At 44.2% G+C, this 21919-nt stretch overlaps 5 protein-coding genes across 7 annotated transcripts; 1 reads left to right on the forward strand and 4 right to left on the reverse strand.

Moving 5' to 3' along the window:
* Nucleotides 1-4869: 4869 nt before the first annotated feature.
* LOC147416879 (uncharacterized) lies at nucleotides 4870-6199 on the reverse strand. Of its 3 annotated transcripts, none has more exons than XM_086507996.1 (2): nucleotides 5873-6199; nucleotides 4870-5417 (listed from the first exon to the last, which is right to left on the reverse strand). In XM_086507996.1, the coding sequence occupies exons 1-2, from the start codon at nucleotides 5960-5962 to the stop codon at nucleotides 5082-5084; spliced, it is 426 nt and encodes a 141-aa protein (XP_086364122.1). In that variant the 5' UTR covers nucleotides 5963-6199; the 3' UTR covers nucleotides 4870-5081. The 3 variants fall into 3 exon arrangements, 1 of the variants encoding a protein (XP_086364122.1); XR_015187477.1 differs by having other exon boundaries at nucleotides 5275-5737; nucleotides 5873-5889; XR_015187476.1 differs by having other exon boundaries at nucleotides 5280-5417; nucleotides 5606-5879.
* Nucleotides 6200-6360: 161 nt separating this feature from the next.
* On the reverse strand, nucleotides 6361-8615 carry LOC147416880 (uncharacterized). The gene has a single exon (XM_086507995.1). It carries the CDS (start codon nucleotides 8613-8615, stop codon nucleotides 7743-7745), a length of 873 nt encoding a protein of 290 aa, XP_086364121.1. The 3' UTR covers nucleotides 6361-7742.
* Nucleotides 8616-9156: 541 nt separating this feature from the next.
* On the forward strand, nucleotides 9157-12553 carry LOC147416881 (uncharacterized). The gene has a single exon (XM_086507999.1). It carries the CDS (start codon nucleotides 10010-10012, stop codon nucleotides 10814-10816), a length of 807 nt encoding a protein of 268 aa, XP_086364125.1. The 5' UTR covers nucleotides 9157-10009; the 3' UTR covers nucleotides 10817-12553.
* A 153-nt stretch (nucleotides 12554-12706) lies between these two features.
* Nucleotides 12707-15514, reverse strand: LOC147416882 (disease resistance protein Roq1-like). Its single transcript, XM_086507998.1, has 5 exons — nucleotides 15365-15514; nucleotides 14326-14666; nucleotides 13944-14240; nucleotides 13131-13797; nucleotides 12707-13033 (listed from the first exon to the last, which is right to left on the reverse strand). Exons 2-4 carry the CDS (start codon nucleotides 14650-14652, stop codon nucleotides 13180-13182), a joined length of 1242 nt encoding a protein of 413 aa, XP_086364124.1. The 5' UTR covers nucleotides 14653-14666; nucleotides 15365-15514; the 3' UTR covers nucleotides 12707-13033; nucleotides 13131-13179.
* Nucleotides 15515-16579: 1065 nt separating this feature from the next.
* On the reverse strand, nucleotides 16580-20533 carry LOC147416883 (uncharacterized). The gene is made up of 3 exons (XM_086507997.1): nucleotides 20359-20533; nucleotides 17927-18045; nucleotides 16580-17200 (listed from the first exon to the last, which is right to left on the reverse strand). Exons 1-3 carry the CDS (start codon nucleotides 20531-20533, stop codon nucleotides 16580-16582), a joined length of 915 nt encoding a protein of 304 aa, XP_086364123.1.
* Between the last annotated feature and the right edge of the window lie 1386 nt (nucleotides 20534-21919).

Consider the following 21919-nt stretch of genomic DNA (forward strand, 5'->3'; position numbering starts at 1 on the left):
TTTGATAATGTCCATGAAGTTAGAAGCTTCTTGGGATTGTGTCCGTACTACAGGCGATTCATTCGAAATTTTGCAGAGGTTGCTTCCCCTTTGCATATCTTGACACAGAAAGGAGTCTCTTTCTCGTGGGGACCCACAAAGGTGACTGCCTTTCAGACATTGAAAGAGAAATTGACTACGGGACCAGTTTTGACTTTGTCGGACTTGCAGAAGTCATTTGAAGTACCTTGTGATGCTTGTGGTCATAGTCTGGGTGTGGTCTTAATGAAAGAAGGCCATGTCATTGCTTACGATAGTCGATTGTTCTCAAGGCCGGAATTGACAGCACAGATTTATGAGAAAGAGCTTTTGGCGGTTATCCATGCTCTTACTCAGTGGGGGCATTACTTACTCGGAGTGGATTTTATTGTCTTTACAGACCATCAGAGTTTACGTTACTTCTTGTCACAGAAGAAGCTATCGGAAAAGCAGATCTGTTGGGAGAACATCTTGTCATAGTTTCACTTCGAGATTGTCCATGTGCCCCCAGGGACATAAGAATTTGGTGGCAGATGCTTTGTCTCGAAAGCCGTTGGTTCTGGCTATTTCCGCGATACATCATAGGAGCTTCAAGGATATGGTTGACCAGTATGCCACAGATACGGATTTTGTAAACGTTTTTACACGAACACGGGATGGGGAGAAAGTAGTGGGATATTCCATTCAGGATGGCTACTTGATGAGGAAAACCATGTTGTGCGTTACACAGCCGTTGAGGGAAAAGGTTCTAACTGAATGCCATTGTCTGTCTTTTACGGGTCACCACGGCATTGCTACCACCTTGAAAGGGGTAGAGAGATACTTCTTTTGGTGGAGACTCAAGAAGGATGTGGACGAGTTTGTGCGCGGTTGCTTGGTATGCCAGAAGGTCAAGTTTGACAGGCATAAAGCACAGGGATTGTTACAGCCTTTAACCATACCCACCAGCCCCTGGGAAAGTATTGCAATAAATTTCATCTCTCGAGAACACAACATGGGCACGATTATTTATTGCCCAGATCTTCAGATTACATGGCATGCCTGAGACGATTCTCTCCGGCAAGGACCCCCTGGTTCACGAGTTTGTTTTGGACGGCTATTTGGAAGAACATAGGCACGCGGTTGCAGTTCTCGTCATTGTTCCACCCGCAGCCTGATGGGCAATCATAGATTGCTAATTCAATGGTACTGGATTTGTTGAAGTCTTCTTCGTGGGATCAGAAGACTGCATGGGAAAGGTTTTTACCTTTGGTGGAATATGCCTACAGAAACACAATTAACTCATGGGAAAGGTGCCATTTGAGATTATTGAAATTGCTAAGAAGGTTTCACCCTTCCTTAGCACGAAAGATAAGATATTTGAAGCCGATGAGTACATGCGTGACTTGGACACGGCCTTTGCAGACTTTGCCAAAGTCCACGAGGCTTTGTAGAATTCTCAGGAAAGACAGAAAAAGGGAGCAGATCGCCATCGTCACAATTTGAAATTGAAGAAGAATGATTGGGTGAGCTTACGTTTTGAGAAGGCACGCCTGAGAAAGAAAAAGGGAAAGGAGAGGCTTTCTCCAAAGCTTAGTATGCGATACTACGGACCTTTCCAGATGTCCAAAAAGATCAATGATGTCTCCTTCTGACTGAAATTGCTAGAATACTTGGAGGATTCACAATGTTTTTCATGTGAGTCTCTTGAAGCCTTTTGAAAGCAATGTGGTTGATGGTGAACAACCATAAGCTGCCAGAATTCTTGATGGTGAACAACCGCCAGAATACTTGGAGGATTCACAATGTTTTTCATGTGAGTCTCTTGAAGCCTTTTTAAGGCAATGTGCTTGATGATGAACAACCCGAAATGGACGAAAACGAGCAGATACTCGTTCCAGAACTGAAATTGGCACAGAAAGAAAGAAGGTAAAGCGAAATGACGGTTATTGGTTAAATTCAAGACCTACTCCACATTGGATGATGCGAAGCGAATGGAGGAGGAGGACCTAGCAGATACTCCTCGGAATGTGAATCTTTACCTTGAATCTTTTGGTTTAGCATAGTCTATTCCAAATAGAACCCCGAATTCAGCTTGGCCGGAGATCTGGTGCAATGGGTTGCACAAGAGGGGAGTTACTCCACTCCTTTGTCAACAGATGCCTTGATTTTTGAATGCTAGTCACTGATGTCTCTTTGAGCTTCAGCGATACTAAGAGCTGACAGTATTCTACTGTATGACATATGGAATTCCGGATAGTATGAAATTGATTTTTTCTTAACTTGTTTTTAAGTGCAAGAATTAATAGACGAAATGAGTGCAGCATTTTGGTCTGAATGATCTCGACAGACATGGTTGCAATAGGGATTAGTCAATCGGGCATCTATGAGGTCCTGAGTAGATCTAGATGCGATTGCTAATTGCATTGCCGATAAATCATGGTCTGAGATCCGAATGAATGTTGAATGTGATTTGTCATGTGATGTCCTGTGATGTGATTGTCGATTGGTATATCTGCTAGATGTGTGTTCCTAGTGTGTCGGTACTAACAGTCAGTGTCTGCAAGACGGTTTATGGTCTCTGTCTGTTTTGCAGGCGTAATTGAGGGCGATTACAATGCTTTCAAGAGGGGGGTACGTCACAAACTGGTGACATGGTGTGCCCAATACACACACGCACACCCGTCCTACTACTGAAAAACAACCGTTGGAAAATGTTGAGGTGGCAGGTGGTGTACGGACTGCCTGACGACATGGCAGGCCTGTACAGCAGTCCCGTAAATTACGTTAGCAGAATTTCCGTATGGTAGCTTTTTGGCTTGCTTTTGTCTACGCAACACAGCTTTTGGTCTTGCTTTATTTTCTACGCAAGGAGTTAGAGAGAGAGAAAGACTTTATTTTTAAAAAGCCTTTTGCTTTATTTGCCAAGTATAGCTTGAGAGATAAAAATATTGAACATGCTATAGCTTTGATTTTCAGCTTTTGGGCTTTGCTTTTGGCATCCCTTGTGAACCTTTATATAGGTAGTTGGGCTCTCACTTCTCAGAGCATCTGGAAGTAGAGTCTGAGAGTGAGTCCCTGCTACCCACTTGTACTTTGCAACAGATTAATACAAAAAGAAATACCGAAAGGGGCACCATTCTTTGGGGCCAATATCTCTAGGCACAGAACTCTGTCGGGCCAGTGTCGAATCAATTGTGAATTGTGAATTGTTTTTAAGGCATCATTTGTGGTGTCGTGGTAGATTCTCGACTTGGAGTGTCCAAGTCTGTTACAGTAGGTTCAGATGGCTAATCAAACAGAGCTACAGAGCCCAAGATATTTGAGTTTGAAGCTAAAGTGCATTGCAAATCTAAGACGGATAGGGCAGATGGAGACAAGCGGTCAAAGGTAATGTGAATGCATGGATATGTAGAGATCATTACGTGGAGCATGTCGATCTTTTCAGATCATCATTTGGACTCCCCGTTTCTAGGATATTGCCAATTAAAGTCTCACCGACGGAGGCCAATTCTATGCCGGTTTGGTCGCCTCGATCGGTGTGCCATTTGAGATTTTTGGAGCCTTGCTAGGATTTGTATGCAGAGTATACGGTATACAAAGACCACAGGATGTGACGGTGTGGCGAACGGAGTCTGGATCAGCAAGGCGCTGAGGTTTGAAGTTGGGGAGCAATTGCAATAAAGTGGTGCCAGATGGTTCTTTCAAGTTTTGATCGCTTTGGTTAGCAGGCCCGTCGAAGTCAAAAAGGAGCTAAGGCAGTGGAGCTCAAGGCCAGCAACATGAAATCTCAAAGGAAATTTACAGGTCAACGGTTGGATCACCAAGCAGGGAAGGGAGAGCATTTAAAAATGGGGGAAAGAAAGATTTGTTGAAATGTGTTTTTAGTGGAGTTTAGAGGGGAGTTTTGAAGCTTGAAGGGGGAAGGCTCCTCGTAGTGCCACCGTGGCGAACGGAGAAGTCCCACATGCACATGGGAAGTCGGGGTATATAGCTGAGCTTGTGACCATAGTGGGGTGTAGTGAAGTGGAGGCAGAGCTCCAAGCGTGGTGAGCTATGGCGGACTGCCTGTGGCCGCTGCTACAGTGGTGACTAGACTGGTTTTGGCGCCTACGGGCGGAGGCGGGTGGCGGTGGAGATGCGGAGATGCGCGAGCGGCTAATGACACAGCCACCCATAGTGGGTCATTCCCATGACTATTATTTTTGAAGGGAAAACGTGAGGCAACGATTTTCTACATGCAAATATTGAGTGGGAATTTTTCTTTTGCCACTCTAGAGTAGAGATATGAGATTTTACTAGTTAGAAATGTCTTTTTTTCATCGCTTTTTTAAAGCTATATTAATTTTTCATAGGTAAAACAAGAGCAATAAAGCCGGACATCACTAGGAAAAAGGTATCAAGCTTTTTTATTATATACCAGTAAAGTGCGTGAATTTATATAAGAGAGAGCATTACAATGAAAGACATGAAAACCTTGATACAAATAGATACAAATAGAAAACCCTCAAAAAGGACACCTTATTTTTTGGGTTTGGGCTTATGCTTAGGAGGCTTTGGTGGGTATGTCGGGATCGAGGGCTCACTTGGAGTTTTGCAGTTCCATAGGGGTTGGCCACTGGCTACTCGAGGTCTCTCTATCCTCGCTCTAACTCAATAAGCTGGCTGTCTAGAGCATTCACTTGCTCTACTAAGTGAAAGCTCAAGGTTACCTTCATCTAAATCATCCTCACCCAAGGAGTCGAGAAGGAAAAAGGAGTTGACCTTCTTGCCTTTGTTGGAAGAGGTCTTGGGTGGGCACTTTGCTGCCAGAGTGGGGGGATCCTTTTGATTCCGAGTGACTGGTGGAGACGTTGGAGCTCTTGTATACATATCAAGGTGGAAAAGAGAGTGTAAAAGAGGTCTTTTATACAAATTAAGGTGGAAAAGAGAGTGTAAAAGAGGTCTTTTGGTCAAGTGACAGATGGTCTACAAGTAGGCCTATATAACTCCTAGTTGTGGGAATTATTTCCAAAGAGCCCATAGTAAGTGATGATCTTGTTCTCATATCACCAACATAACAATAGGTATCCGACTTGGAAGCTTCAACATGGGCAGCATTGGATTCGAATTCCTTGATGAGCTGTCTCTTGGGAAAGAGCGCGCTGCGCCAGCCAGCGTAGCAATTTCACCATAGCCTCGACTGGGTTAGGAAGCATACAACAATCTTCGAAACACACTCCGTTCCTGCAGACCTCTTCATGAAATTTCCGATGCAGTGCAAGGTCACAATAGTATGCCTTTTCCAGTTCTGCAGCCCATCTCTCAAAACCAGAGCAGCATACATCGCCCTCTATTAATGGATCGAATCCCTTGATGAGCTCCACCTCCAATGTCTGCACCAGCCGCACTCCCAGCTCCCTCTGTTCCCTCGGCTTCCCCTACATTACAACCAAATTCCACCCACATTTCAACCATGTCTTCTGCGTTCACAGTTATCCCCTTCCCGGTCTGCAATCAACTAAACAAGTTCCCACAATATTTCCCTTGAAAACAACATTTTGAGCAAGGTAGCATCAAAGAAACTAAGAAGAGTGAACAGCAATGATGGCATGTGCAGATGAGGCACCTCATACTAATTAGGAGCGGTTGGGGAGATGGAAGCCCCTTGTCAAATATAGCTAGGTATATTGTGCACATGCCTTATTTCCCAGAGCTGGTGTCGGAAAAGGCCCCCTTACAAAATCATTATCATCAGCTACTGCAGCGCACAAGGTACTGTTTATCTAGCTATATATAGGGAGCTCATGATGATCTAAAAATCAGCACAGTTGGCAAAAAAGTGAAGGTGTGGCATACAATTTGACACCATGCACGTAGCAAACAGATTTCTTACCTCAAGATCTTCATAAAACTCCCACTCCAAGGCATTTAACAAATTTGCACACATAAAACTCCTTGTCCTGCACGAACGACGGAAATGCATGCTCTAACCTTGCACATTTGCTTCCTCTCAAGTTCAGATTCACCAACGGTGGATATTCACTGCCATCAATATCTAACAGAAAGCATTCAAGGCTTCTGCATTTGATCAAATATAATACTGCCAAATTCTCCATTGTTTTGCAGCCGTCGATGCTTCTTAGCTTCTCACATTTCTCAATATGGAGCTCCACCATACCAACCAATGGTGACAAGGAGGGCAACTCTTCGACTGATTCACAATCTACGACCTCCAGAGTCTTGAAATTGGTAAGACATTCAAACCCTTGCAAGCATGTCAAATTCCTAAGTGTAGAATTGAGGGGGGAGCAGCCCCCCTTAAACACTCTGTGCATGTGTGTGTGTTACATTGTAGTAGACAGAGAGGGGGAGAGATGGCGATCACACAGAGACACGAGAAGACGTGGATAGAAATGCCGTATCGATTCATTGGATTGCATTTACATAAATAGATTTTGGATGCATCGTTTGGCATCTCTTATGATGACGTGGAATTATCATTCCAACACTCCCCCGTAATTCGAGTCATCAGAGGAGTATGTATGCAGAAAGGAAATAACAATGCATACGCCTGTTTTGTCAGGTGCAGCGATCCACCCTCGATGCGTGCAAGTGTACATGCTATAGAGATGATTACATCATGCTATGCAAGCTACATGATGATTGGGTTCGCATCAGCTGAGTTGAATCAGCCCGGATCAAGGTTGAATCTGAAGTGGAAAAGAAAGTTGATATCGATTCCGGTTTTCAGCTTTGGCTTTGATTTTTTGGTCATCTCTTGCAGATTCCATGTCTTTTCACGAGCTTGAAATCCACCATTACTGCCCCGCAAGGGAGTGAAAAGCATGAGCAACTCTCCGTCCTGAGAAATATCTGTTGTCGAGGTTGCGTCAGCGATTGTTTCATCAAGGGTGTAGGAGATCGCAAGTAGAAGGCATTGTCCCCCGTAATGAGAAGAATATGGAAGATCACCTGCTGTAGGGGGTATGGATAAGGTTATGACTGACATTTGTTGGAGGACCATAGATAAGCATGAAAGGAGTTGGAGGAAATGGGTATGCAACAGCCTACAACAGATTGGTGGGTTTTCTTTATCACACCCACCTGGGTCAAAAGGGGTGAGCTCCAAGGACAGAAGGAGATTCGATTCCGGGCGCAAAAGAGCAGGATCTTGGTTGTCAAGAGCAGCAGCAGGAAGGATGGTACGAATACAAAACACTTTGGAGCTGCTAGTTGAGGGTTCACCATCTTCTCCGAGATGGATTCTAATAGATTGGCATGAGGTGGGGTTGCCTTGATGAACTATGATTGCTGCATAACAAGCAAGAAAATCCAAGCTGTAAGGGTGAGCTACACTGCTGATTACTTCAAGTAAATTGGGGGAAGGCCTCTCTGCATTGTCGTCTCCACCATTCAAGGGCTGACCATGTGGATTCACGGAATGTGAAACCACTTGAGATCATTGATAGAGGAGCTACATAAAGGGAGTGGTTTTGTACCAAGAAAGGCTACAACAGGGATTGGAGTAAGATTTGTTGGGTTGGCAACATCTAGAGTATTGTTTGTTGGATTGGCAGCCTTGAGTGGGGCTTGGGGAATTGCTTCATCAAAGACTTCGTGACTGCAACAAGGCAGGGATATGCCCTCTGAAAATTCGATGCCTGTCAGGTATTGAAGTGGCGCGAACTTGTTGGAAAGGGCTTGATTGCCAACCCCGTTTGTTTGATGTACGGACTCGATCAGGGATCCAAGGAAGGTGGTGATTATTGCTTCCTCATCATGCAGGCTGTAGCAGGAACAACTTCGTCTACATCGGTCGGCAAGGTCTCGACCGTAGAGGCATTTGCAGGTACTTGATCATCACCTCTAGGCCGAGCAACCACAGTAGATGGGCACATGAGGGCATCAAAGCAGAGGTTGGCCGTGTTTGCAGGCAAACATTTGTCGCTGTCATGAAGGGCACCAATTACAAGAGATTGCGCAGGTTGCAGGTCATTCCACGTTCCATTTCGAATAGGGGCATCATTTCGGACAACATCAGCAGCGAATATTGGCAGTGTATTGGAGTTAGCCATGAAGTAATATGAGTGAAAGGTTACTCCAGTATCATCTGCAACTGAGGTAGAAATCACTTGAGCCACTTCTTCTTCGTGAAGGGCAGCCAGGAAGGTTTCAATTATTGCATCTTCTTCATCAGCATCATTTGGGGCAGCAGCTTGTTGAGCGAGAGGTAGGGCTTCCACAGTTGGTGCATGCGAGACGCAGCAGGGGCATCGCTTACGGTCGATGAGTACATACATTTCTAGGTGCTGCTTCAACTGTGCATCATGAGCATCCTTGGCAGGGGCAGGAGGCTGATCCTTTTCATCGCCAAAAGGAGCATGAATGGGCTCGTACAGGGGCCAGACTTGGGCCTCGGCAGCCTGCAAAGGGGAAAAATCGCCCAGAATCGGCCAATCTTGCATGGCTCGGACCATGAATTGGAGGAAAGAAACTTCAGCAAGGGCTGGAGCAAGGCGCAGGTACAGTGTAGGCCAGGATCGTGAAGGAGACGCACCAGGGCGCCCGCATGCCCGGCACTCGTGATACCATGTAGAATTGAGGGGGGAGCAGCCCCCCTTAAACACTATGTGCATGTGTGTGTGTTACATTGTAGTAGACAGAGAGGGGGAGAGATGGCGATCACACAAAGACACGAGAAGACATGGATAGAAATGCTGTATCGATTCATTGGATTGCAGTTACATAAATAGCTTTTGGATGCATCGTTTGGCATCTCTTATGATGACGTGGAATTATCATTCCAACACTAAGATGCAACAATTGAAGTGTCTTTAAAGTCTCAAGAAACTCAATTGCCATTTAGACTTGCAAGTTCTGGCAAACCATCAAATTTAAGGCAAGTAATTGACGAAAGAGGAGATGTGGTTCCTTGAGGCACTTTCAACTCTCCAACTAGAAGCGTCCTCAAGTCCAATGAAATAGGGCATTTTTTCTTTCCTGCACATATCACTCCATCACCCTCGTTACTGGATTTTAGACAGAGAAACTCAAAATTTCGTAAATTTTCTATGCCGACAAACCTCCCTGGCATATGATGCACACCCATGTTGGTGTATAATATTAGGCCTTCAAGATTGACAAGGTTTCTTACATCAAAGTTGCTGTGCATTGAAGCGGCAGGTATGATGGTACATATGTGCTTTAGCTTTGTCAGATATTGAATGTCACTCAGAAGAAACTAAATTTGGACAGCCTCTTTCCACAAGGAATTCCTTCAAGCTTAGCAAACCACTCAAACCCCTCAAAATCTGTAAATTTGGACAGTCTTCAATTGATAAATTTTGGAGGCTTACTAGACCGCTCAAACCATTCAAAGAGCATAACATTTCGCAACCCCTGATCTCCAACTCACAAAGCTCAGGTAGGTTCTCCATTCCCCCAACTTTCAAAAGGCTGGGCCATGCTATCAAGGAAACTCTTGTGAGACTTTGAAAGCAGTACATGAAATCTATAGTTTACAGCTCCTTACATTCCAACGTCACCAGCTCCTGAAGAGACTGTGCCGGCATTGCTAGATCTGGAAGATGTGTTCCATGCCAAAAGCTTCTGAGCCAAAATTTGTGCAGCTTGGATGTGACCAATGTGCCCGATCCATTCCGCAAGGAAGCAGAGCACACTACCAGTTTCTCCAGTTTTGGACACCCACCTAGCAAATTCATCCCCCTCAACCACCTTGGCCTTATAGCTCCTTTGAATTCACTATCAGCATAGCCGCTAAAGATAGCCCCAGGATCCCGAACGAAGGCCCTTAGATTCCGTGCACCCCCTTCAAAAATGAAACTTCTCAAATATGGTGTTGGAATGATAATTCCACGTCATCATAAGAGATGCCAAACGATGCATCCAAAAGCTATTTATGTAAGTGCAATCCAATGAATCGATACGGCATTTCTATCCACGTCTTCTCGTGTCTCTGTGTGATTGCCATCTCTCCCCCTCTCTGTCTACTACAATGTAACACACACACATGCACATAGTGTTTAAGGGGGGCTGCTCCCTCCTCAATTCTACATGGTATCACGAGTACCGGGCATGCGGGCGTCCTGGTGCGTTTACTTCACGATCCTGGCCTACACTGTACTTGCGCCTTGCTCCAACCCTTGCTGAAGTTTCTTTCCTCCAATTCATGGTCCGAGCCATGCAAGATAGGCCGATTCTGGGCGATTTTTCCCCTTTGCAGGCTGTCGAGGCCCAAGTCTGGCCTCTGTACGAGCCCGTTCATGCTCTTTTTGGCGATGAAAAGGATCATCCTCCTGTCCCTGCCAAGGATGCTCATGATGCACAGTTGAAGCAGCACCTAGAAATGTATGTGCTCCTCGACCATAAGCGATGCCCTTGCTGCGCCTCGCATACACCAACTGTGGAAGCCCTACCTCTCGCTCAACAAGCTGCTGCCCCAAATGATGCTGATGAAGAAGATGCAATAATTGAAACCTTCCTAGCTTCCCTTCACGAAGAAGAAGTGGCTCAAGTGATTTCTGCCCCAGTTGCAGATGATACTAGAGTAACCTTTCACTCATATTACTTCATGGCTAACTCCAATACACTGCCAATATTCGCTGCTGATGTTGTCCGAAATGATGTCCCTGTTCGAAATGGAACGTGGAATGACCTGCAACCTGCGCAATCTCTTGTAATTGGTGTCCTTCATGATAGCGACAAATGTATGTCTGTAAACACGGCCAACCTCTGCCTTGATGCCCTCATGTGCCCTACTGCGGCTACTTGGCCTAGAGGTGATGGTCAAGTGCCTGCAAATAACCTTGCCGACTGATGCAGACGAAGTTGTTCCTGCTACAGCCCTGCATGATGAGGAAGCAATAATCACCACCTTCCTTGGATCCTTGATCGAGTCCGTACATCAAACAAACGGGGTCGACAATCAAGCCCTTTCCAACAACTTCGCGCCACTTCAATACCTGACAGGCATCGAATTTTCTGAGGGCATATCCCTGTCTTACTGCAGTCACGAAGTCCTTGATGAAGCAATTCCCCAAGCCCCACTCAAGGCTGCCAATCCAGCAAACAATGCTCTAGATGCTGCCAACCCAACAAATCTTGCTCCAATCCGTGCTGTAGCCTCTCTTGGTACAAAACCACTCCCTTTATGCAACCCCTCTATCAATGATCTCCAAGTGGTTCCACATTCCGTGAACCCACATGGTCAGACCCTAAATGGTGGAGACGACAATGCAGAGAGGCCTTCCCACAATTTACTTGAAGTAATCAGCACTGTACCTCACCCTTACAGCTTGGATATTCTTGCCTTTTAAGAAGCAATCATAGTTCATCAAGGCAACCCGACCTCATGCCAATTTATTGGAATCCATCTCGAAGAAGATGGTGAACCCCCAACTAGCAGCTCCAAAGTGTCTTGTATTCGTACCATCCTTCCTGCTGTTGCTCTTGACAACCAAGATCCTCCTCTTTTGCACCCGGAATCGAATCTCCTTCTGTCCTTGGAGCTCACCCCTTTTGACCCAGGTGGGTGTGATAAAGAAAACCCACCAATCTGTTGTAGGCTGCTGCATACCCATTTCCTCCAACTCCTTTCATGCTTATCTATGGTCCTCCAACAAATGTCAGTCATAACCTTATCCATACCCCCCACAGCAGGTGATCTTCCAAATTCTTCTCATTACGAGGGACAATTCCTTCTACTTGCGATCTCTTACATCCTGGATGAAGCAAATCGCTGACGCAACCTCGACAACGGATATTTCTCAGGACGGAGAGTTGCTCATGCTTTTCACTCCCTTGCGGGGCAGTAATGATGGATTTCAAGCTCGTAAAAAGACATGGAATCTGCAAGAGATAACCAGAAAATCAAAGCCAAAGCTGAAAACCGGAATCGACATCAACTTTCTTTTCCACTTCGGATTCAACCTTGATCCGGGCTGATTCAACTCACCTGATGCGAACCCAATCATCATGTAGCTTGAATAGCATGATGTAATCATCTCTATAGCATGTACACTTGCACGCATCGAGGGTGGATCGCTGCACCTGACAAGCGTATGCATTGTTATTTTCTTTCTGCATACATACTCCTCTGATGACTCGAATTATGGAAAAGTGTTGGAATAATAATTCCACGTCATCATAAGAGATGCCAAACGATGCATCCAAAAGCTATTTATGTAACTGCAATCCAATGAATCGATATGGCATTTCTATCCACGTCTTCTTGTGTCTCTGTGAGATCGCCATCTCTCCCCCTCTCTGTCTACTACAATGTAACACACACACAAGCACAGAGTGTTTAAGGGGGGCTGCTCCCCCCTCAATTCTACATATGGAAGATTGCCAACCTCAATATACTCCAGAGAGTTTTCAATGACCTCCAGATTAAGTAGGAGAGGCCAAACTGCACTCATATCTCTCAGATGTGTAGTCCCAGTGCCTACTAGCCTCAGCACTTGCAGCCCTGTCATTTGAGATGCCAAACCACCCAAACTAACCATAGTTGGAGTGCATGAGAGGGCACCCTCCCTAAGCATACTAGTTGCCTTCCCTGTTCTGTGCTCCTGCTCTTCTGCGGCAGCATCCTCTTGCCTCCATTACCAACCCACTCCTGCCTTCGGATGCTATGCACTAGATCCCAACCAGCTGGCAACTCTGCACAATTCAAGCATGGGCAGTTGCTGATATCTAAACTCATGAGTGAGGTCAAACCAACTAGATTCAACACCGCTAGCTTCATACAATTTTTTAAAACCAGGGCTTTCACGCTAGAAACGCCAGGCCAAAACCTGAATCTCTCTATGCCCACATTGTCCAGGACAACAGTGCGCAATCCAAGTTCTCTTGCCTCAGTTGATGGTGGGGAAAGCTGATCCTTTAGCAACATGTGTGGATGATTTCTCTTGCCAAGGCTCATATAATACCTAGCAGCTTCTGGAAGACTTGCAGCAAATTCCAGGAACACATCATGAACACTAAATAGACAGTCCTCATTTTCCAAAAAGCAATGTCTGTGCAAGTCCTGCAACTGCAAAAGGAAAAAGTTAAAACGAAGTTAATAAAACACACTAAGATTAGAGTATGGTTGAAACTCTACTTGCAATTCGAGTTAAAAAATCACTTACATCCATCTTAATGTCTGCCAGAGTGCACTCATGAATGACACTAAGAAGCTCACGTGCATGTAAATATTCCGACACTTGGAATGATGAAGAGAGCAATATCTAGAAACAGAAACTGAAGATGAGAAGATAGCTTCGTGAAGCTATCTTTCACAAGGTCCATGATAGCTTGCTTTTTACACCTTTGCACCTGAGTCCCAAATCTCTCCATGTTCACTCTCCATCGATCATACACATCTAGTTTATACTGGCCCAACTGAGCTCCCATCAACTTTAACACCAGCGGAAGGTAGACTTTGGAATTGTGAAACCCAGACATGCTGACAACCTCCTCTAACATCTGTTTGTGCCTTGGAGGTAAATTATCCAGTGCACAAGAATTCGCCAAGCTCACACAATCTCTACTTTGTAGAAGTATTCGAAGGGCCTCCTCATTGTTCACATTTGGCACTCTTACAGAATCATACACACAAGGGCTATTAATGTGTGGACCATGAAGGAGACGATGTATCAGATTGTACGTCCGAGCAACAAGCAGCACTTTGCTCCCTGCGCCAACTACAACCCCCATAAGCCGTTGTACAAAATGGATTGTCTCCTCAACAATGTTGTCCACCACCAAAAAGACCTTAGAGCTTTGCAACTTATGAGAGCTGAGAATAGAATACATCTGCATCAGTAACACAAGTGTAATCCCCTCATTAAGTGCGCCATTCAGATCTATCCAAAACCGAAACATTAAGACAGCTGAATTGCAGAATCCACACTTGACACAATTATGAACTTACCAAGAAACATTACATCTTATTAAAGTACCTGCTCTAGTTCTGATACATTGGTAAGGTCCACCTTGTTGTGATAAATTGAGAGTCTTGGAACAAGCTTCTTGCATACATCCACCAATTTATCATCAGTGATATTTGTGGGCAAGTTCAAGTACAATGCCTTACCATGGAGATTGGTGGAGTAGTGATTGCACAAGCACTTAGATAAGGTGGACTTGCCACTCCCCGGAAGCCCATACATACCCAATATGCACACACGTGACTGAAGAGGGCTGCAACTTGGTTGAAGTGCAATTGATTCTAATTCTTCAAACTTGGCAACGATGACCTGCATTCAAAGTCTCTTGATCACGTCATGAGTAACACCATTACCATCAATCTACGATAAGATTCAAGCCAAATTGTTGTCCTACCTTGCACAAGCGCTCCTTGCCATTTATGCCCAGCTCATCATAATGAACGGCTGGAGGGATCACCTTGGAAATAGCAGAAACTATGTTTTCCAAGTAGGCTAGCTCACCATGAGATGGATCGAATATAAGGCCCTCGCGTGCACAGAGTCCATGAAGAGCCTGCTCCAATTTCAAGGCATTAATGCGATTTGGGTCTTGCATAGCATACTTTCTCCAGGTCGTGCGCCATTTGTCTAGGTTGGTTTGACACTTGAGGTCAAGGGGAGATGACTGATAGAATAGAGGTAGTATCTTGACCGATCCCGTGAAAGCGCAGAGCTCGAGCATCGGTCATTTTGCATCTACACATTCAAGATCACTTCATACGTCAGAAGGTCGAAGATAAGATCATCAGCCTGACTTATGTCAACACAAATGATAATGCTGCAGATTTCCTCACAAAAAGCTTGCAGATAGACAAGCACTACAACTGCTGCTCTATCATTGGATTGGAGATCTGACTATTTTTTATTATGGGGGGTGTCAGCGTAACTAAATAATAAAAAATAAAATAGAGAACTAAAACAACAAATTTAAGGATCAAATAGACGTCGAATAAATCGACAGAATGTAACGGCGCAACCAAAACAGCGCCTATGTAACTACACAGATTTAATATAATGAAACCATCGCAACATACCTCTGTGTGTTCTCCATTGTCTCTCTCAGAATTCTCTGTAAACTTTTAACTGTGTATTAAGCGCTCACACTTAGATGTTACCTTGATTAGAAATCAACCACAGCACGAATCACAGTCGGATAGGGGCCATATTCTTAGTCTGTTTCGGGCTTCATGTAGATGCCAATGGAATGTGTAGATTTACACGTAAAGAATAGATTTGTCATCTTATATGTGAAAATCGACATGCATAACTAGGTATCGACATTGGCCAGCCATATTCAGCTCATGATCGACGAATTAGGACTCAAAAAATTAGAATGGGAGGACTCAGCCGATAAAACTAATTATGATGCCTGTAATTGCAATAGCATGGCATACCTTTTGGCCTCGGGCGTCAAGTCATGTGTGCAGTAACGGTGTGATGAGGAGGACGACGCAGCCATCACGCACGGACACACAGAGAGAGAGACTGACGCTAGCTTATGAAATGTGATATATATTGTAGTGTACACGGCCGCAGGGCTCTAACCGAAGAAAATAAGGGCAAACTTGAAATTCTTTGCCGATAATCTATACTTAGTTTTCCAGTGCCACGTGTCAAAGGCGGTTGGCCGTACTATTACACTTAAATTTGCCGGTTTTCAAGCTCAAAATCGAACCGAGTTTCTATGATTTTAGCCAGTTAAAATACGTTGTACCCCGGTTTTTTTCTAACAATGTGCACGGGATTAGACCAGAATGAGCGTGCCACTTGCATACAAGAGCAGCTCCTTATATTGATATCACAAGCACTACAGCAACCTTCTTGGCATATACAAGTGGGTTCACACCGTGGTTTGTCCGACCACACACCACACCTCCCCCCTTAGGGGAAAAAAGATGGACATCTTTTTAGAATTTTGGGGTAAGAATCAACTCGACATGAAGGGATCAACTCCAACACCTCATTTGGGGGGATTGATCATACAACGGCTTAGGGGCTAAGGGATTGAGCTTGGGGGCTAGACTTGTCATCATGCCGAACATCATCAAGGCATGGAACTCAGACATCTCGCTTATGCAAACACTAAGTTGCTATCCCAATGTAATGGACAAGACGAGGAAGGAAAAACTGAGGATTGGGCACGACATTTTTGCGACATACATTCATTTCCATAAGGGGTTTGGTGTGATGATGGGGATTGGTCACCAGGACTTAAATGAAAAGAGACTTTGACTAATAAACACATAAAATAGAAAAGGATACGTTATGGGGTTGAGACTCTGCATCACCACTATGAAAGCGAAAAGACCGGGCACCTCTGCAACAAAGCTGCAGCAACTCCTATCTCTAAAATAAACTTGTATGCATGCATGCCAAGTGGCCTTCTTCATCACCACTGCCATCATCTTTGTCTCCTAAGCATTCGGATGTAGTGACATGACTTGCATGTGCTTACTTGCATTGTAGGATTTAGCAAAATTCCTGAGCATCTGCCTGGGCTCTTTGCAAATCCAACTTCAATAGTTCCAAAGGCCGAAGTTCTTGTTCCATTCTTGAAGACTTCTCAGCAAGGCCACGAAGCTACGCTTCCTTCTCCCCCTATATATTTCTCAAACCTTGTTGCAGGTGCTATACTTCTTGCTATGTCGCAGCCAACTCCTGTCGGAGGGCCACATGAGTTGCAACCAGCCTCTGATTCTCTGTGGGTTCTCTGTCAAGAGCCTTTGAATCTCTTGATGCTGAGTAGCTATCTTCTCCTCCATGATTAGGCCTGAAGATGGCAACACATCCAGGATTGCGTCAAATTGGACCTGGCATGGATGTGGAATGCAGGCGACCCATTTGATGTGGCCTTGGTTGCCGCCAAACAAAGCTTTACTGAATCGGGCAGACATGACATCAACCGCATAAACAGCATGGTCTAATGAGCCAATAGTAGCCTGGGCATTCATCAAGCTCATGCATAGGCTCATGCATAGGCTCGGGCGACCAGAGAGGTTAACAACGGAGCCTGCGAAATTAATGTTGGACTTGAGTGAAAGACAATGTTGCACAAGCTGATGGTTTAGGCCAGTGATGGTCACATCATAATTGATCTGGAATGCCCTTGAGCGGCAAGCTGCATCACATGACCTTCTAGCATAAACTGAAACAGGGGGCGTCGCAATAGTCCCTGAAGGTGTTCGACCTACTTCAATTAACAGTGTCGTTGTCCGACCTGGCTTGGCCACCTTGCAAACACCTTGCTATAGAGAGCAATGTTCTTGAAGAAGCCGGTGTCGACACACTATTCTAGTAGCCAAGAACGTCAACAAGACCTCGCCATCAGTTATCTTTGCTGATGTACGAGAAAGAGGTTGCTAATATGGTTGGTGCCTCGTTGCCTCATTTGGGCACCTACAAGATAGAAGGAGAACTACCCTGTGTCAACTCCACCAATGTAGTGTACACGGGATCAGGCCAGAATGAGCGTGCCACTTGCATTATACAAGAGCAGCTCCTTATATTGATATCACAAGCACTACAACAACCTTCTTGGCATATACAAGTGGGTTGACACGGAGGCTTATATATATGTATATATATATATATATATATATATATATATATATATATATATATATATATATATATATATATATATATATATGAAATATTGAAGTGCGTATCGGACGACTCGACGACCTTTGCTATAGAAATTGGTCGATGCGGTTTAGTATTGCAAGTCAGAGACAATATGTTTCGGGTAAAGGGGCCAGTAAAAAACCAGCCCTGCACTAGGACTCGTTGACTGCTATTAATAATATGGATTTTCTCCAGCGGTGTGCACAACGAGGCCAGTGTTGGGCTGGTTAGTGCAACGCAATATGGGATCGTGGCCGTCAGATCGCGCGTTCATGTTGACGTGACGCATAAATGGCTCTGATTTGGCACCTCATTGGCCCCTTTTTCACTACCTTTTGTGTAATATGTGAAATATCCTTTGAGGTCCTGTGAACTACGTGCCTTGCCATTCGTGATGCGGCTTCTCTGCCTAACCGTTCTCGTGCTGAGCTCTCCAACGCGCTGTCCCAAGCTGAAAACAGTGCATGAGATAGAGAGAAATTCGCCACCTCGCTTGGGTGGCCTTAAGTTGGCCCCTTTACCCTAGTAGATTTTAGTGTAGAGATGTGGAACAAGGACACACGCACACTCACATCAACCACCTAGGAATAAAGTAAACATATACAAAGTGTATTGAGTACTGTAATACATAAGTTGAATTTTTGAAGTGTGAGAAAAGAAGTGTGTTTATTTGATATATAGATTCACTGATAGAGATTGAGCATGTACTAGTGAGAAAAACATGTGGCTAAACTAATCTTAACGAAGCATTGACAAATTCAAAAAATACAAAAAGTATCAACGCACTAAATATTTGAATTGCACTACCGACTTGATGATCGTATACGGGTGTCGTCTAATTGTGCAAGCCGGAGGACAATGTTTGAATGAAGCTACATAAAAGTAATGTGAATAGTTAAACATTTGGTCATGTAGTTAGGTGCAAAATGAAAATGCTAAATATACAATGCACGTCATGCAAAAGTACCATACAACAGTAAGGTGGAGAGTTGGCACTGTGGTCTCTCCAAAAATTATAAGAAATGAAAGCCATGCCGTGCCCCGTAGCATTTATCTGTTGTGCCACGCAAACACATAGACATGGGAGATTGGATGCAGATAATGGACCTTGGAGTGTTGTCGAGTTGGAGTCGTGCTTGTACAATTAAAACATCCATTGTTGTGAATATATATCCTCTCTATCAGACACAAAACATGCGTTAAGAAAAATACAAAAGATGCAGGATGTATTTAAGCTTAAAGAGATATGAATGTGGCAAAGCTTGACTCTCGACCATACATCGTGCATATAAAGGAAAAATGACTCAATTAGCAGGCTAGGAATATCGAGGTGGGAGACACCTCATTTTGTTATTTTGCCTCTACACTATATTGTTTAAACATAGCGATAGGCTAATATTAATGCAGCCTGAGTTCTTTATGTGAGGCAGCTTGTCGTCAATTTGGTTCTAGGATAATGGTCTATATCATGTCAAGCACTACATCCTCCTTCCAAAACCACATATTGGGATTATCACCATCCATCTACTACACGATGCTCATCACAAAACCCGGTGCAGCAACATCACCCCCTTCTGTAACCCGTCGTCCCGGATGAGTATGACAGAGCTACGACATCATCAGGGTTTATCTCCAACTTTGGACACCCCCCCTCCCCCTCATTCAGCTCCATCAATTTTCATATGTGCATAACATGGTCACCATATGCCACATGCTCTCTTTTGACATACGTGGTACTAGAGTTCGAGGGTTGGCAGATGTGGGCCGCTCGATCACCATCACTTTGAAATGCAGTTGATTGCCCACAATGTTGGCTAGCTTCTCTATGCAAGCCATTTGTGTTACAATCAGCTTCGCCCATGAGATTGTTATGCTTGGTTGTTCTGGAGTCCTCTTGGAACTTGATAGCATAGGGAGATATATCATGTTCATATGGACAGATGGCAACCTGGTTTGAGCTACATGGTTTCTCTATGGATATCCTCCCCCACTTCAATATTCTCTAGATGCACCCTCTTTCTCTCACACAAACGGAGGGAGGTCACTAGACTTCTATGACACAATTTGTTTCAGTTGGATATGCAGAGGACATGAGTATAACCTATATAGGAGCTCAAAGAATTTTCTCTAGCTCATAGAGGATGGTTCTTATCTAGGCTTGCCTACATGGACACTCAATTGTCCCATAGATTATGATGTACTAGTAGACAAAATTCAAACATCATCACATTATTTGGAGATTGAGATTGGCCAATATTGAGGCATCTATATTGAAGCTCTGCCTATTGTCTCTCGGACACATCTCGCATAGCTTTGCTTTTTAAAACCTTCACTAATGAGGCAATGAAAGTGGCCACCTATCTCATAGTGAAGCTCTGCCTGTTGTCTCTCTGACACAGCTAGCATAAAAACTTGGCCTCTATCTAGAGTTATACGATACTAGGATCAAAGATTTCTTGGCCTCTACCTATTGGAGATTGAGCAATGTCGAGCAGGGCTAGAGAGAGAGAGAGAGAGAGAGAGAGAGAGAGAGAGAGAGAGAGAGAGAGAGAGAGAGAGAGAGAGAGAGAGTTCACACATCGAGAGACACGCCCAAAGACAGATCACAATGTTCTTCCATCCAATGATTAAATAGATCCAAGACCAGCGAGAGACCGGGAGGGACACAACGCACATCACTAGCATAGGTTTGTTGAATAATCGACAATGAGGAGATGCTCCCATCAACAAAGGATGTTTCCTATATTGGCGTTTTGCATAGCACCAGATGCCTTCAAGATGCAAGCATAGGTGATTGCATCTGGAGAAATGTTCTCGCGCTTCACATTTGCTAAAAATAGCCCAGAGCTTTCTGGACCCACCGTTGCTGAGCATATCCCGTTCCAAGAGACAAAATTCCAGATAGAAAGCTCCTCAAGCACACCACATCTGGCATACATGTTGATCAGGGCAGTGTCAAGCACACAGCTCTTGTCTAAAAATATCCTTGTTGCTCATATTGGAGTCCTACATAGTGCACAAAGTGCCCTCGTTTTGCATCCTAAAGCAAGTAGCCATAGCTTTGTGGCCCAGTCCTTCTTGCGCATATCCCGCAAACAATGCATTTCAAGAGACAAAATTTTGGACATACATGTCGACCAAGGTAGTGCCAAGCATAACGTTTTTTTTTCGACAACCATTGACTAGGAATGTTATCATGAAATATTTTGCCCATCTCAGTGTTTTTCAAATTGCCACATGCCTTCAAGGTGCAAGCATATGTGATTGCATTTGAAGAGATGCCCTCGAAATTCCAGACATATATGTCGACCGAGGCAGTGCCAAGCATAACATTTTTTTTCGACAACCCTTCACTAGGAATGTCTCATGAAATCTTTTGCGCATCTCAACGTCTTCCAAATTGCCACATGCCTTCAAGATGCAAGCATATGTGATTGTATTTGAAGAGATGCGCTTGCTTCGCATCAACCAAAATAAGGTTCTAAGTTTAGTGTGTAGGTAAAGATCATTAAAGAAAATATTTGAACCCCCTTTTTCCACTCATACTTTGCAGTTCAATCCCTTTTCCCACTCGGAGTCAACGATTTAGTAAACCAGATAACAAATTGAGAGAGAGAGAGAGAGAGAGAGAGAGAGAGAGAGAGAGAGAGAGAGAGAGAGAGAGAGAGAGAGAGAGAGAGAGAGAGACTTCTTACTGGATTCTTCAGAAGCGGTGTTGAGAGTCGAGAGATACAGAACATCGGTTGAGTGACGATGTAGAACGTCAGTTGTAGAAGGGAAAAGGAGTATATCAATTGCACGCTGAGGTGCTTGAGTACTTCGTTATGCTCTCTTTGGCATGGCCAAACTAACAATAAAATCATGAGCTCTCAAAAGCATGATTATGCGCTGATGGTGTTGTTGGAAGGGATATGGGGAGAATAGTTGCTTCCAATTTGCAATCTTGCTTGCACGCCTGCTTGTCAACCTTTCACAATCTCTTCCAATTTGCCAAGTACACACATACACACCTAGACTATGAAATCACACACAAAATAAAAATAAAAATTAGATTGACAAGGAAAGAGTGTAAGAGAGTTTAAGAGGGATTGTAAGAGATGTATACATAATCATGGAGTACACAAAGTAACACAACATAGCATAAGAGAGAGGGACGGGAAAATTTAGGGCATCTACATAAGAAAGGCCTAAAGATTGAAGCCCCAAACTCTACAACACCTCTTGTGGAGTTTGGTATTTGATATTTGATATTATTGTTGGTGCTAAAAATTGGAGGGCCCCTCTTTTAGACTTTAGTTCCACTTTAGTTGAGTTGAACACATTAC

The sequence above is a fragment of the Adiantum capillus-veneris genome, unplaced genomic scaffold, assembly GCF_014529385.1.
Source record: "Adiantum capillus-veneris isolate H3 unplaced genomic scaffold, ASM1452938v2 Hic_scaffold_396, whole genome shotgun sequence".
NCBI lineage: Eukaryota > Viridiplantae > Streptophyta > Polypodiopsida > Polypodiales > Pteridaceae > Adiantum > Adiantum capillus-veneris.